Source organism: Bubalus bubalis, chromosome 18 (assembly GCF_019923935.1).
Source record: "Bubalus bubalis isolate 160015118507 breed Murrah chromosome 18, NDDB_SH_1, whole genome shotgun sequence".
NCBI classification, from domain to species: Eukaryota; Metazoa; Chordata; class Mammalia; order Artiodactyla; family Bovidae; genus Bubalus; species Bubalus bubalis.
The window spans coordinates 46,114,938-46,130,683 of record NC_059174.1 but is presented as its reverse complement, the minus strand read 5'-3'; the positions used below and the strand labels follow the sequence as shown (position 1 = coordinate 46,130,683).

General features: G+C 47.6%; 1 protein-coding gene across 1 annotated transcript; it reads right to left on the bottom strand.

The window, feature by feature from the left end:
• Window positions 1-4,789: 4,789 nt before the first annotated feature.
• Window positions 4,790-15,384, bottom strand: PROSER3 (proline and serine rich 3). The gene is made up of 10 exons (XM_044932247.2): window positions 14,541-15,384; window positions 14,124-14,326; window positions 13,189-13,316; window positions 12,992-13,098; window positions 12,081-12,163; window positions 11,837-11,979; window positions 6,407-6,582; window positions 5,319-6,285; window positions 5,138-5,219; window positions 4,790-4,981 (listed from the first exon to the last, which is right to left on the bottom strand). The coding sequence occupies exons 1-10, from the start codon at window positions 14,544-14,546 to the stop codon at window positions 4,930-4,932; spliced, it is 1,947 nt and encodes a 648-aa protein (XP_044788182.1). The 5' UTR covers window positions 14,547-15,384; the 3' UTR covers window positions 4,790-4,929.
• Window positions 15,385-15,746: the final 362 nt, after the last annotated feature.

The following is a 15,746-nucleotide window of genomic DNA, read 5'->3' as shown; positions in this document are numbered from 1 at the left end:
ACTCCTCTCGTGAGAAAGTAGAGTCTGCCTTTCCTCCCTCCTGAATCTGGGCAAGACTGTGACAACTTCAACCAATAGAGAATAGGAATGAATAGGAATTGACACTATGTGATTTCCAAGGCGAGGTATTAAAAGGTAATGCAGTTTCCTCTTTGTCTGCTGCAATGGCTAGCTCTGGAGCCTTGATGCACAATGTAGAAGTGCAATTCTGCTGAGGCAGTTCATGCTTTGAGGAAGCCCCGATCACAATAAACTGGAAAACTCTTCAAGAGATGGGCATACCAGACCACCTGACCTGCCTCTTGAGAAACCTGTATGCAGGTCAGGAATCAACAGTTAGAACTGGACATGGAACAACAGACTGGTCCCAAATAGAAAAAGGAGTACGCCAAGGCTGTATATTGTCACCTGCTTATTTAACTTCTATGCAGAGTACATCATGAGAAACGCTGGGATGGAGGAAGTACAAGCTGGAATCAAGATTGCTGGGAGAAATATCAATAACCTCAGATATGCAGATGACAACACCCTTACGGCAGAAAGTGAAGAGGAACTAAAGAGCCTCTTGATGAAAGTGAAAGAGGAGAATGAAAAAGTTGGTTTAAAACTCAACATTCAAAAAAAAAAATTCAGAAAACTAAGATGGGCATCCGGTCCCATCACTTCATGGCAAATAGATGGGGAAACAGTGGAAACAGTGGCTGACTTTATTTTTCTGGGCTCCAAATTCACTGCAGATGGTGATTGCAGCCATGAAATTAAAAGACGCTTACTCTTTGGAAGGAAAGTTATGACCCACCTAGACAGCACATTAAAAAGCAGAGACATTACTTTGCCAACAAAAGTCCGTCTAGTCAAGGCTATTTTTCCAGTGGTCATGTATGGATGTGAGAGTTGGACTATAAAGAAAGCTGAGTGCCGAAGAATTGATGCTTTTGAATTGTGGTGTTGGAGAAGACTCTTGAGAGTCCCTTGGACTGCAAGGAGATCCATCCAGTCCATCCTAAAGGACATCAGTCCTGGGTGTTCATTTTAAGGACTGTTGCTGAAGCTGAAACTCCAATACTTTGGCCACCTGATGCGAAGAGCTGACTCATTTGAAATGCCCCTGATGCTGGGAAAGATTGAGGGCAGAAGAAGGGGACGGCAGAGGATGAAATGGTTGGATGGCATCACGGACTTGATGGACATGGGTTTGGGTGGACCCCAGGAGTTGGTGATGGACAGAGAGGCCTGGTGTGCTGAGGTTCATGGGGTTGCAAAGAGTTGGAGACGACTACGCGACTGAACTGGACTGAACTGAAGCCACAGACTCCACAGGTGAAGAATCTGCCTGCAATGCAAGAGCCACAGGAAACACGGGTTTGATCCCTGAGTTGGGAAGATCCCCTGGAGTAGGAAACAGCAACCCACCCCAATACTCTTGCCTGGGAAATCTCATGGACAGAGGAGTCTGGTGGGCTACAGTCCATGCGGTTGCAAAGAGTTGGAACACAATTGAGCACATGAACACAAACAAACCAAAAAAAGCCACTTGGAGAGACCTTGTATAGACACTACAGTCCAGCTTGGCATTGTCTGAGCCCTGATGCTGAACTTAGGAGTTTAAGAGGCTCCAGAGATTCCACTCCCAGCTGTCAAGCCACCTTTGTCTTTCCAGCCGAACCCCTAGACATTATGGAGCAGAAATGATCTATTCCCAACTCTGCCCTGTCCAAATTTTTGACTCACAGAATATATGAGCATAATAGAATAATTGTTTTGTGCCACTAAGTTTTGGGGATAGCTTGTAACCTAGAAATAGTCATTAGGATGGCCCTTTGTTAATTATTAATTCCTACCTATCTCATCTCCTCAGGAATACTTCTAGGCCCCACTCACCCCACACACACCAACTAAATCAGATTCTGCTGCTATAAACATCTTTTTTTTCTCCTTATGCCTAAACAGCTATTTCCTTGTTTTTATTTTATTTAAATGTATGGCTTGTTCATAAAGACTGAAAACAAATATTTACCATGTCTATAACATACAAAAGCTACTTTTTACAGAAATCTATCCTATCCTCTTTTTTTGTAAATACAAATATCAACATAATCCTGATTGCATATTTAACACCTTGTTATAAAAATTGTCTAACATACAGCAAAGCTGAACAATTTTACACCCATATAACCACCCCAGATCCTACCATTAACATTTTACTATATTTGTTTTATCTCACATCTAACTATTACTCTATTCATCTGTTAATTTAACTTTGGATACATTTCAAAATAAATTGGAGAAGGCGATGGCAACCCACTCCAGCACTCTTGCCTGGAAAACCCCATGGACGGAGGAGCTTGGTGGGCTGCAGTCCATGGGGTCGCTAAGAGTCTGACACGACTGAGCGACTTCACTTTCACTTTTCACTTTCATGCCTTGGAGAAGGAAATGGCAACCCACTCCAGTGTTCTTGCCTGGAGAATCCCAGCGACAGGGGAGCCTGGTGGGCTGCCGTCTATGGGGTCACACAGAGTCGGACATGACTGAAGTGACTTAGCAGTAGCAGCAGCAAAATAAATTAAAGACATTGTATACTGTCCCGTAAATACTTCAGCATGCATCTCTCACTAGAGTTCAATATTTATCTTTCTTTTCAGGTAATATGTACCCAGTGTAATTCACAATTTCACTGAATTTTAACAGGTGCATATGTGCATTTGTTCTAGGTCGCTTCAATCATGTTCGACTTTTTGCAATCCCATGGACAGTAGCCCGCCAGGCTCCTCTGTCCATGAGATTCTCCAGGCAAGAATACTGGAATGGGTTCCCACACCCTCCTCCAGGGGATCATCCCAACCCAGGGATCAAACTGGCCTTTCTTATGTCTCCTGCATTGGCAGGTGAGTTCTTTATCACTAGCACCACCTGGGAAGCCCCTAGCAAGTGCATATACCTTCATAATCCAAATCCTTACCCAGGATGGCAGCTGAACATTTTTATACAGCATCCCAGGACTCCCAAAGGAGGTGGGGGGAGAGATTAGGAGAAAACCAGGTGGAGGGCTTCCCTGGTGCTCTGTGGTAAAGAATCCACCTGTCAATGCAGGAAACATGCGTTTGACCCCTGGTCCAGGAAGATCCCACATACTGCACAGCAATTAAACCTGTGTACCAAAACTATTGAGCCTGTGTTCTAGAGCCGGGGAACCACAACTACTGAGCCCACATGCTGCAACTACAGAAGCCCCTGTGCCCTAGAGCTTGCTCTCAGCAACAAGAGAAGCCACCACAATGAGGACTGCACACCACAACTAGAGAGTGGCCCCTACTTGACACAAGTAGAGGAAAGCCTGCACAGCAATGAAGACCTGGCACAGCCATAAATAAGCAAATAAATAATTTTTTAATAATTTAAAAACAGGTAGAAATTATATCATCTTTTCTAATTCAATTTAGAAAGTTAAAGTAAAATTGCTTCCTTATACCCAGTGTCAAGAAGGAACATGGACCCTATTTTTTTGATAGGAAATATGCCTGTAGATAGAAAAGTCAAGAATTCGAAGACAAAACAATAGGTTTTTCAATAGTCCAGAGAGATGATGATAGTCTAGACTAGGGTCAAGGGAGGGGTTGAATTCTGGAGGTTTTTTTTAAGTGATGGTATCTCTTACAGTTTCTCGTCACAGCTTTTATTTAATTTTTTGGTTGAGCTGGGTCTACTTTGCTGCACTCTGGCTTTCTCTAGTTATGGCAAGCGGGGGCTAGTTTCTTTTGTAGTACTTGGGCTTCTTATTGCGGTGACTTCTCTTGTTGCAGAGCACAGGCTGTAAGCACACAGGCTGCAGTAGTTGCAGCAGGCAGGCTCAGTAGTTGTGGCACAAAGTCTTAGTTGCTCTGCTGCCTGTGGAATCTTCCCCAACCAGGAATTGAACCCAAGTCCCCTGCATCTGCAGGTGGATTCTTATCCACTGTACCACCAGAGAAGTCCCTAGAGAGATTTTAAAGGTAGAGATGATATGACTTGCTGGTCAACTGATTGTGAAGAGAATCAACGACAGCTACGAGGCTTCTGACTTGAGCAGGTGGAAGGATGGAGCTGAGAGCCAGGGAGGAGCAGGTTTGGGGCAAGGATTAAGACCTATGGAGTTTGAGATATTTCTTAGAACTTTTTGTGTGGATGATGAGCAAGTCATGGGTTATAGGAGCCTGAGGTTCTAGGCTGAAGATAGGAATTCGTTGTAGTACTCGGGCTTCACAATTTGTACAACTTTGTACAGTTCAAAGTTGTCTATCAGAAGAGAGATGAGGTTCAGAACCATGAAGCCAGATGAGAACACCTGGGACTGACTGTAGATAGAAAAGTCAAGGCCTGGGACACCAAAGTGACAGGTGTGAGGCACAATGAGGCACAACCAGATTGGTGAGGAGAAGGCTGGGGTTCTGGAAGCTAGGCAAGGAAGTGCTTCAAAGAGTGAGTGGGGATCAGCACACCTAATGCTGCTGCTGGGTCAACAGGATGTGGAGGCCTGACCATTGTCTAACACTCTAATGACTACAAGCTTCACACCCAGAGAACAGTTCTTTTGGTCTCATCTGAGACAGGAGGACCCACTTGCCCAGAACCCCTCTCCTGCCCTCAAAGATGAAACCAGAAGAGACCTGGCTTCAGTGGTCAGAAACAAGAGTTAAGTGGTGCAGGGCAGAGCTAGTGTGGGGGAGGGGAAGGGGGCACAGGGAGCTATTTCCCTAAATTAGCAAGACCCTTGGCCTTTTCAAACAACTTCTTTTTCGGAGACAACCAGTAATCTGAAAAAAAATTTTTTTTATTAAGAAAAATAGAATCTATACAATTCAAAGTCATCTGGCCTCAAGAGAAGCTCCTTCCCTCCTCAGCCGCAGCCTTGGGGATCCGGGGCGGAGACCTGGCTGGAGAAGACCAAGACTATGGGTCTTCAGGGTGGCCCAGCAGGCGGGCTATTTGGGCATCCACTTTCCTGGAAAAAGGACAGTGGGGGTAGAGATTGAGGTATTTGTTCAGGATTAGGGTCTGGGGCTATGTATGTTCTGGGAAAGGGGTTCAGGAGAGGTGGGCGCCACATGGCAATCTCAGAATTCAGGGACCGGGTGTATTAAATCCTGGCGATGGTCACCTTTTCTGCTGCCGCAGCGCCGTCCTTTGAATCCTTAGCACCTGAAGTATAGGGTCGTCCTGGAACTCGCTCCCATCGGAGTCTAAGGGGGAAAGGAGCAAGATTCAAGGGGTCGGACTCATAGAGTAATGGACTGCCATTCAGAACATGGCAGCCACGCGCTGCATGCGCGCCTGCTCACCTTCCGCAGCCTGCAGAAGTCTGGCAGCCTGGGAGAGTAGGTCTTCTGAGGGGGCGTCGCCAGCAGCGGGTGAGGGCGTGGCTACCACCTCAAGAGATCCCGCCTCGAACGGAGAGGGCGGGGCCGTAACACAAGTGGCCACCACCTCAGCTGGAGGAGGCAGGATCTTGGGCTGCAGATGCTTGACTTCAGCCAAGGGAGTGTGTTTGTCTTTCCTAGGCACCGATCCCGCTAGGGGGAGCATGGTCTTGGCATTCCGAGACACCGCCTTAGACCGATCCGGCGATTCAGATAGATGAGCCGCGACTTCTGAGCGAGGGGTCAGAGAGTGTGTGGCCTTGGCTTTGCGAGGTTCAGCCTCGCGTGGAGGCGGGCCCTCAAGCCGGGGGGGCGTGTCCTCCAGGCAGTCCGGAAACAGCCGAGCCTTCACCACCTGGCCCAGCGCGCCTCTGAGCTGCGGACCAGGGCCCTCGTGCTCATCCGCCGCCATGACTCGCCCTGAAGACTCCCGGCGTTGGGCTCTGCTTCTCCGAGGCTTGGAGCTCTGCTTCTCGAGCTCCTCTGGGCTGCTTGGTGCAGGGGTTGGGGAGCCCTGGGGGGCTGCAGGGGTCGTGGGTGTGGAGGCAGGGGGCGTGGGGGTTGAGGCTGGAGGGGCAGGAGTGGAGGCCAGGGGCGCTGGGGCGGAGGCCGGGGGCCCTGGGGTGGAGGCCGGGAGTGTTGGAGGGATGATCCCAAGAGATATCCAGGGACTGGGCTGTGAGGCCCAGAAGAACCCATGGGGACTGGGACCCCAAAAGATGTGTGGAGAGAACCCTGGGGGCATAGGAGGCCTCTCAATGCGGAAAGCTTCCTGGAGTCCAGGCGGAACCACACTGCCCCAAAGTGGGATGGAGTTAGACTGGGTTCCCAGGGAACCAAGGGTCTCCGCAGTGGGAGGAGATGGCTGTGGACAGATGGGGGAAGGGACCTGAGAGGGAGAGAAAAGGTAGAGAGTCCTCAGTCCCTCTCAGCCTACTCCTTCCTTCAACTTCCCTTAGGATCCTCCCTCCACCCCCGCCCCCCTCAGGCTCCTCCCTCCTCCATCTCACCGAGGTGGTGAGGGCAGGGGTCTGCGGCAGCACCCAGGTTCCGTCACCCTGGCTTCTTCGAGTCTGTTCAAGTTTCCGCCGCTGCCGCCACTGGTACAGAATGTCATCCTCTGGCCGCAGGGGTGCCTGGGAGGAGGACGGGGCAGGAGTAGGGATGGGGGCAGGTGCTGGGGTTGCTGTGGAGGAAGTAGAGGAAAGAGGGGTAAGGTAGGGCCTGGGGTGATGAGCAAGGATAGCCTAGCACACACCCTTTGAGTACCAGGTTATTCAGACAGGCTCTCCAGATATTGTCCCAAGTCCCCTGCAGATTGGGAAATGGGGGAAGGGGCAGAATGGGAGAAGAGAGCCCTCATGGGCTTCAGCCTGTCATCATTTGACTCTTCATCATCAACAAATATTACTGAGTCCCTACTATGTGCCAGGCACATTGTAAGGCACAGTGCCAGGCACTGTTCTGGACACGGTGGTCACAGCAGGGACCAGGGCAGATCTTCCAGAATCTGCCCACATCTCCCCACTTTACCACCCTCACCTGCCAACCCCATAACAATTTCCTCCTTGCTTCCCTTCTCTCCCATCCTCTGAAACTGCCTCCATCCACAGTCCAGGGAGCCTGTGAACACCTGAGTCAAGTCAGGGCCCTCCTGATTTAGAATCTTCCCTGGGCTGTACCTCTCTCCTGGTAAAAAGCACGTCTTTGCACTTGTGGTTGCCTGGAAGGCTCTTCACTTATGCATCCACGGGGTTAACTCCAAGTCCTTCAGGTATTTCCCCAAGTACCACCTTCTTCATGAGGCCATCCCTGGCTGCCCTATTCAAAACTGCAATAGTCCAGCCCTACCACCCTCCATCCTCTTTCCTGTTCCATTTTTCTCCTTAGCACCTATCACCTTCTAACTACTAAAGATCACACTTCTTTGCTTATTCATTGTTATCTCTCCCTCCACAATGCCGGCTACACAAGGACAGCAGTTTTTATCTGCCAGGCTGTTGCCAGATCCCCAGTGTCAAGAACAGGGCCTGGTGTCAGTATATGTGGCATAAAAGAAAATAAATATATGCAAAATTGTGCTCCATCCTAGTGCCCAGCACTGTGCTGGGGATACAGCAGTGACTAAGGGCAGGGTCACCACCTATCCTCAGGCCTGTGGGACAAAGGGACATCATTTCCCATCACCCAGGTTATTTCATGAGTCATGATTAGTATGGCTATCATTATCTCTCAGAAGCCCTACCTATTAATGCTGCACAGAGAAGGGGAAGCGGGGTAGTGGGCAGCATCCGGGACCTCTTCTCCCCTTCCCTCTATATCCTGTGATTCTATTTCCAGACCTGGCCACTTCCCTTTACTCTGTTCCTCAGGCTTTGGCCCAAGCCAAACTACCAGAGTCTGTCTCTCACCAGCAGGGAGTTTGCTAACACCCGGTAAAGATCTTATCCCTGCCTTGCTCACAGCCCTCCTGTGGCTCCCCAGTAGATCGTGACCAAATGCCTCACATGGCTATGCAGCCCCATGTAATCTGACCCCTGCCAATATCTTCCACCTTATCTCACACTGTCCTTACCCCTGGTTCTTGCCTTTTCTTGTTCATTATCTGCATTGTGCTCCCTCCCACCTCAGGTCCTTTGTACAGGCTACAGGGCTATACTCCTCACCTTCATCATTCAGGTTTCCACTTAGATAGCACCTCTTCCAGGAAGGCCTTCTCTGACATCCCAGTATCACAAGTCTCCCCTGCATGACCCTCATTTCTACTTATATTTGTTTGTGGAGTTATGCAGCTATTCTGTGCCCCACACTCACTATTCTGTGAGGACCATGAAGGTGAGACCATGTATGGTTGGTTCACTAACGAATCCCCAATCTCGAGCACAGGCTTCACACGCAACATGTATTCAATGTGTGTTGTATAAAACAATACATACATTTACTCTGCAAAAAATTTATGAAGTATGTAGTAGGTTTATCCCTATTTTACAGATGAGGAAACTGAGGATCAGGAAGGAGAAGTGAATAAAAAGAGAAGCTTGGATGGATCAAAGAATCAGGGAACAGCTTGGGCAAGATCACTCAAATGAACAAATAGCACTCTGTTCTCTCTGCTTGCCTGTCCCCACTCATGGGAGTCCCATGAGATATGGAGAGAATCTTTCCTGGCTACCACTGCATTCCAGGAACTGGGGCACAGAGTAATAGTAACAACAGTGATGACAAAATAGTAACCCACATCTTTAACCCAACCCCTGAAATCTCAGGGGCAGAAATTTGAGAGTTCAACACTTTGCATGTTTTAGTCAAGTTGCTACGTATGTATAGGATTGACAGGGGTCTGGGTCAGAACATCAGACTCAAACACACTAGTATATAGTTGAACGTGTGAAATTGCCATTATTCAACCGTTTTTTACTTACAAAAACAAAAATTTCATAAGATTCATAGTAGTATGAATATTTACTCCCTGACTTCAGACTATACTACAAAGCCACAGTAATCAGAACAGTATGGTACTGGCACAAAAACAGGCACAGATGAATAGAATAGATCAAAGCACCCAGAAATGAACCCACACACTTATGGCCAATTAATCTACAACAAAGGAGGCAAAAATATACAATGGGGAAAAGACAGTTTCTTCAATAAGTGCTGCTAGGAAAACTGGACTGCTGCTGCTGCTAAGTCACTTCAGTCGTGTCCGACTCTGTGCGACCCCATAGACAGAAGCCCACCAGATTCCCCCATCCCTGGGATTCTCCGGGCAAGAACACTGGAGTGGGTTGCCATTTCCTTCTCCAACACATCAAAGTGAAAAGTGAAAGGGAAGTTTTGCGACCCCATGGACTGCAGCCTACCAGGCTCCTCCGTCCGTGGGATTTTCCAGGCACAAGAGTACTGGAGTGGGGTGCCATTGCCTTCTCCAGGAAAACTGGACAGCTACATGTAAAAGAATATTAGAACGTTTTCTCCCACCATACACAAAAATAAACTCAAGATGGATTAAAGACCTAAATGTAAGATCTGAGCCATAAAACTCCTAGAAGAAAACATAGGCATGGCATAGCAATATTTTTGTAGATATGTCTCGTAAGACAAAGGAAACAAAAACAAAAATGAATGAATGGGACCCAATTAAACTTAAAAGTTTTTGTACAGCAAAGGAAACAATCAACAAAACAAAAAGACAACCTATTGAATGGGAGAAAACATTTGCAAGTGATACGACCAACAAGGGATTAACAGCTCATACAACTTAACATAAAAAAAAAAAGTTAATTAAAAGATGGGTAGAATCTGCCTGAGGACAACTGAGGCCATTTCCTGGGTGCCTGGCCTCGCTGCCCAGCAGCCCCAAGTGGAGAGCAGCCCTGCCCATGGTCCCTTGCTTTCCATGAGGCTTGTGGCAGAGGAGGGGTGCGGGAGCAGGTGGAAGCAGGTTCACATCTGGAAAAGCACTAGACAACCCCCACCCCTGCCCCACTTTGTATTATTCCTCCCTTTACTCTGAGCTGTGAGTAATTTTAACCCTGTGCATATGGCAGCTCTTCTGATGCGGAGACTATTTTATCAGTGTCAGTGCCATCCCCAAAGGATGACTCCATGAGTGCTTCCAAACTCAGGCTCTGACAAACGAAATAAAAATTTTTTTTTTTTTTTTAAAAAAAAGATGGGCAGAAGACCTGAACAGACACTTTTCCAAATAAGACAGATGGCCAACAGGCACATTAAAAGATGCCCAACATTACTACTCATCAGAGAAATGCAAATCAAAACCACAATGAGATAATCACCTCATATCTTTCAAAATGGTTATCATCAAAAAGACCACAGATAACAAACGTTGGAAAAGATGAGGAGAAAAGGGAACCCTTGTAGTACAGTGTTTATGGGAATGTGTTTAAATTGGTACAGCTACAATGGAAAACAGCATGGAGATTCCTCAAAAAACTAAAAATAGAACTATCATACATTCCAGCAATTCCACTCCTGTGTATATATCTAAAGAAAATGAAAACAGTAATTTGAAAAGATACATGCACCCCAACAGCAGCATTATTTACAATAGCCAAAATACAGAAGCAACTTTGGTATTCATCAACAGATGAATGGATAAAGAAGATGTGGTGTATATATACAATGGAATATTACTCATCCATTAAAAAAGAATGAAATTCTACCACTTGCAACAACACAAATGGTTCTTTTCTGGGGGTGGGGGGAAGATATTATGCTTAGTGAAATAAGTCAGACAGAGAAAGATGAATACCATATTTTATCACTTATATGTAGAACTGAAAGAATACAACAAATGAATATAACAAAACAGAAATTGACTCAGATATAAGGAAAAAACTAGTGGTTAGGGTAGAGGGAAGCAGGGGAAGGGTGGGATAGGGACAGGGGATAAGAGGTAAAAACTACTGTGTATAAAATAAATAGGCTACAAAGATATATTGTGGAGCACAGGGAAGATAGCCAATAGTTTAGAATATAGGGTTGGCCAAAAATTTTGTTTGGTTTTAAGTGAAAATAAAAGACATACTCTTCATTCTCACCAAGAACTTTACTGAATAATGTATTCACTAACCAAATGGACTTTTTGGCTAACCTAATAATGTTAAGAGCTTCCCTGGTGGCCAAGTGACAAAGAATCTGCCTGCAATGCAGGAGACATGGATTCTATTCCTGAGTCCGGAAGATCCCCTGGAGAAGGAAATGGCAACCCACTCCAGTATTCTTGCCTGGGAGATCCCATGGGCAGAGGAGCCTGGTGGGCTACAGTTTGACACTAAATCACCATCTCCGCAAATAACTTCAAATGGAGTATAATCTATAAACATTTGGATTACTATGTCGTCTACCTTAAACTAATAGAATATTGTCAATCAACTATGCCTCAATAAAAAAGGATGACTTCATCCTAAATGAGATAGATATATAAATACTCTTCATATTGTTTAGGTCAAATTTTGCTGCCAAATCAGCTGTGGTGCCAAATTTGTAACAAGCCTTCTGATTTTGGAGCTTCGTGTTCAGAACTGCAGACAGGATGCAGAGAGAGAAATTGCATACTCATGGGAGCTACTGCGTATGCTTTCTTAATTTTTTTGGCCACGGCTCATAGCATGCAGGATCTCAGTTCCCTGATCAGGGATTGAAACTAAACCCCCTGCACTGGCAGTGTGGAGTCTTAACCACTGGACCACCAGGGAAGTCCTCCCACGATAGGTACTGTTAACAGAGCCATGCTGCATGTTCCATGTATTCACCAACTCTTTCAATCCTCACGACACCTACAGCAGGGGAATACAGTTATTATCCCTGTTTTACAGGTGGGTAAACAAAGCGCAAAGAAGCCCAAGGTCACAGAGCTATAAGTCAAAAAGTTGGAATTTGTACCCAGACTGCCCTCATCCTCGCCTCCCAGCACTCACCTTGTGCCGTGAAGTCAGGGTCCTTGATGGAGTCAGGAGTGAAGGTCATGGAGAAGGGAGAGAGGCCATCAGAGCTGATGGGGAATGAGGAGCTGCCGCCATCGCTGGGGCTGAGGGAGGAGGTGGAGGAGACGGAGGCCTTGCTAGAGGTAGAAGGCAGAAGTGAGGCCACCGGGGTCTCAGAGGCAGCAGCCTGGGCCCGGAGAGGATGGACTGGGGAGGATGATGCGGGTGGGGGACGCACCTGCGTTTGAGCAGCCTGGCAGCTCTGCTTTGCAAGCTCAGTGTCTCCAAGTCCAGCAGGGATGAGTTCCATGTGTTGAGACTCTGTGAGGTGAGAGGGGGTCAGAGCCCAGTCCCCATCGCAAAGGCTTCTGGGAAAGGGGCTCTGGACAGAGGGCCTGAATGCAAGTCTACGTTCCACCTGGCACCCTCACATGCTGGCAGACAATCTGCTCCTCCTCCTTAGGCAAGACAGACCAGGTTTCCCTCTGTGGATCCATAACCCTCAGTGTAGTCACTGTTATAGTAGAAGGGCTGACCCTACCTTCCTGATCAGGCCTGGCTAGTCACAGTGCTCTGTCCTCCAGTTTACAGTGACTGGCTCACAAAGATGAGCGAATGAGAGTAAGTCCTGGGGCTTTGGATGGAGCTATTGGAAAAGCTTTTTCTTTTCACTGGAGTAATCAAATATATCAGACGCCTACAGCTACTGGAGACATCTTAGCTATTTTGAGGGGAAAGCCTACCTGAGATTGAGCCAAACAAGGAGGAACCGAAAGCCATGAGAGTTGAGTTCCTCCCAATATTGTTCAATCACCTGGATTCAGCTATGCTCAAAAGCATCTAGTTTTGGATTTCTTGATTACACTAGCTAACAAAGCCTCCCTTTTTTGTTTAGGGTTCCTTGAATTGGGGTTTGACTCTAATGCTAACTACATGTTTGTTTGGTTTTTTTCCTTCTTCTTTTTTGGCTGAGCCATGCAGTGGCATATAGGATCTAATTTCCTGACCAAGGGTCGAATCTGCACACCCTGCATTGGAAGTGGAGAGTCTTAACCACTAGATCACCAGGGAATTTCTGACTCTAGTTCTATCTCAGGGCTGGTGCTATCAGTCCAGGTAAGGAGGGACAGAAGTGGGTGGCAGTCTCACCTGCTTTATTTCCTGAAGGGGTGCCACAGCCTTAGCCTTCGATGCACAGGCCACCTTAGCATGAGTCAGGGCTGCTGTGTTGCGTCTTCCTTCTGGTTCACTGGCTCCTGTTGAGATGCCCCAATTGATTTAGTGGGGGGCAGGTAGAGGAGCTGCTGGGGGTATTGCTCAGGAGGAGATGAGACTGAAGCAGGTACCTGCTGCAAGTTGACTGCCAGGGTCTGAAGATTCAGGCCGCAGCCACCAAAAGTCAGCTGGGGTTGGGCCTGCAGACTGGCGTTCTTCTCGGCTTGTGGGCTGAGCCTGTCGGAACCGGTTTATGTACCTGTGAGCATCAGAGAATTGGGAGGTGGGTGGGATGAGGAGCACCCCAAAATAATAATAATAATCACAATAGTCAATGTATATAGCACCATAGCAACACTTGGTAGTTGATCCTCAGCATCTGTTCTCCTTTCTTATACAGTAATGCAATATTATGTAAGATGATATAACCCTGGGGACATAGCCACTCTTCTATAAATACATTTGCCAGATACCCTTGCAGATTTATGGCCATGTATATTCCTGACCACAAGATGCAATTCTGCAAAGTGGATGTGGCTGGGAGCCATTATGGGCCATGAAGGAAAGGGTAACAGCCTAGGGAAGGGAGAGCAACAAGAGAGAAGGAAACTGTGTCTCTGACACCTCACTTAGGGGCTGCCATATCAGCTCTGGTTGCTTCTGCCTGGACTGTTACATGAGGGAGACATATTGATAAACACTCTTGTTTAAGGCACGATTCATTTGGGACTCCTTATTATAGCAGCTGAACTTGGATCCTACAAATCCCAGTGCTCACTATGTGGCTCACTCTTTGTTACAGATGCAGCACTGATGGTAATTCATTGAAAACTTAAAAGAGACCCAGAACATATGTGCTATTAATATCCTCAATTTACAGATGAAGAAACTGAGGCCAGGATTGTACAGTGATAAAGCCTGGATTTGAATCTAGCTCCAGAGCACTTGGTAACATGAATGAAGCATGGTCCTAAAAGTGCAGCTCTGGCTAGGATGATTATTATGGATGTCTGCCCCCTCGCACTGATCCAAACCCTTCTTTTCCCTGAGAGCTACTGGAACTTACTTGGCCACCACGGAGTCCCCACTGTCAGTCACAATGGGTGGTGGGGAGGCTCTCATCTGGCCCTCAGCGGTGCTGGGTGGGGAAGGGGTCCCTGAGCTGGATGGCCAGGACTCCTCAAACAGCTCAGGGGAGCTGGGGCCTGTGGCCAGAGCCTTGGAAGCTTCTGGAAGTCTGGATCTCTGGGATCTGGATGGGCTCAGGGTCTAATATAGAGGAGGTGAAGAGAAGAAAAAGTGAGGCTGAGGAGTCATCCCTGTAGGGAAATGAAGACACATACGAAATCTCAGTCCAGAGGGGAGGAAACACATCCCACAATGGCAACAACTCAGAGTGATTAGGGAGGTGACAAGGGATTTAGGTGGTGGAGGACAAGGGCAAGGCCATGGGGAAGAGAGGAGAGGCCTTTTAATCTCTCACCCCCATCTCTCATCACGTCTTCCTTCCCTCTAGTCGTCACTCCCTTGTTACTGGTTGGCACACAGCACTCTCTGTGGGGTGTCCTCACCTGGGGGTGCCAGGTTTGGCTTCAGGATGGCCAGTAGTGGCTTCAAACCACACTACGGTTCCCACGGAATCCTGGAAGAGACGAACTAAAATTTCCATGAAGCACCACTGTACATTCAAGATAATGACACTGGAGGCACGATTCCCACCAGTCCTTGGAGCAGTCTCAAAAGAGAACCCGGGAACTGCTGGTTGGTGATTCGTAACCCTGGATCCAGTCTAAGAGGAGTCTTTTAAAAATACAGAGGCGTGGTCCTCACCCAAGATCAAAAGAATCAGAATATCTGGAAGGGGGCTGGGCATCGTCATACATCTGTTTTGCAGTGTTTCAGGTGATTCTGAAGTGGAAGTCAGGAGAAGAGCCAAGGCTAAACCCTGTCACTGTATATTTCCCATAAGTCCTTGGGACACTAAGGAGAGGGGTAGACGGATTACAATTCCTATAGTCACTGGGCTCCGCCTAAGCAAGACACCCGTGGTAGTATGGGAGCAAATTCAAAATTACGAATCTTAATTCCCAAGGTTCCCCCGGACACTTTTAGAGAGGAAAAAAAAAAGCCCTTAGGGCCACTTAACGGAACGTAAAACGCTATGAAACCCCCGCAGTGGTAAAGTCCAAGGTCGGAGCCGCTTAAGGCTGTGGAGCATCTTGGGAGTTGTAGTTCCAGCAAGGTTGAACACACTTGACTCCGGACCGTAGCAAACCTGATCTTAGGCTGTGTTACTCTCACCCTTGATCCTCCCTAGGCTTCCTGTAATTCATCACCTGAAGTCCATCCTGCAGCTACCTCGCCGATTCCGCCTGCTCTGCTAGGTCACCGGACTCACCCGGAGCGCATCTTTGTCGCTTAGCAATACCCTATAACCCCGCCCCTCTTTGGGACTGCAGGCGCGGGAAGAGAGCGGTCTCTAAGGCGACCAATGATAGAGAGGAAAATAAAAGTAATTGACAATGGCCAAAGGGAGGTGCCTCACAATTGGCTGTAACGGGAATGAGAGGGCATGTTTGATTGGGGAACGGTAGCGAGCTGCAGTAATTGGCAAGCCCGTGGACCAATGGAAAGGATCCGAGGCTGGGCTCGCGGTTAGGAGGAGGTTCCAATGTACTCTCTCTTTGCT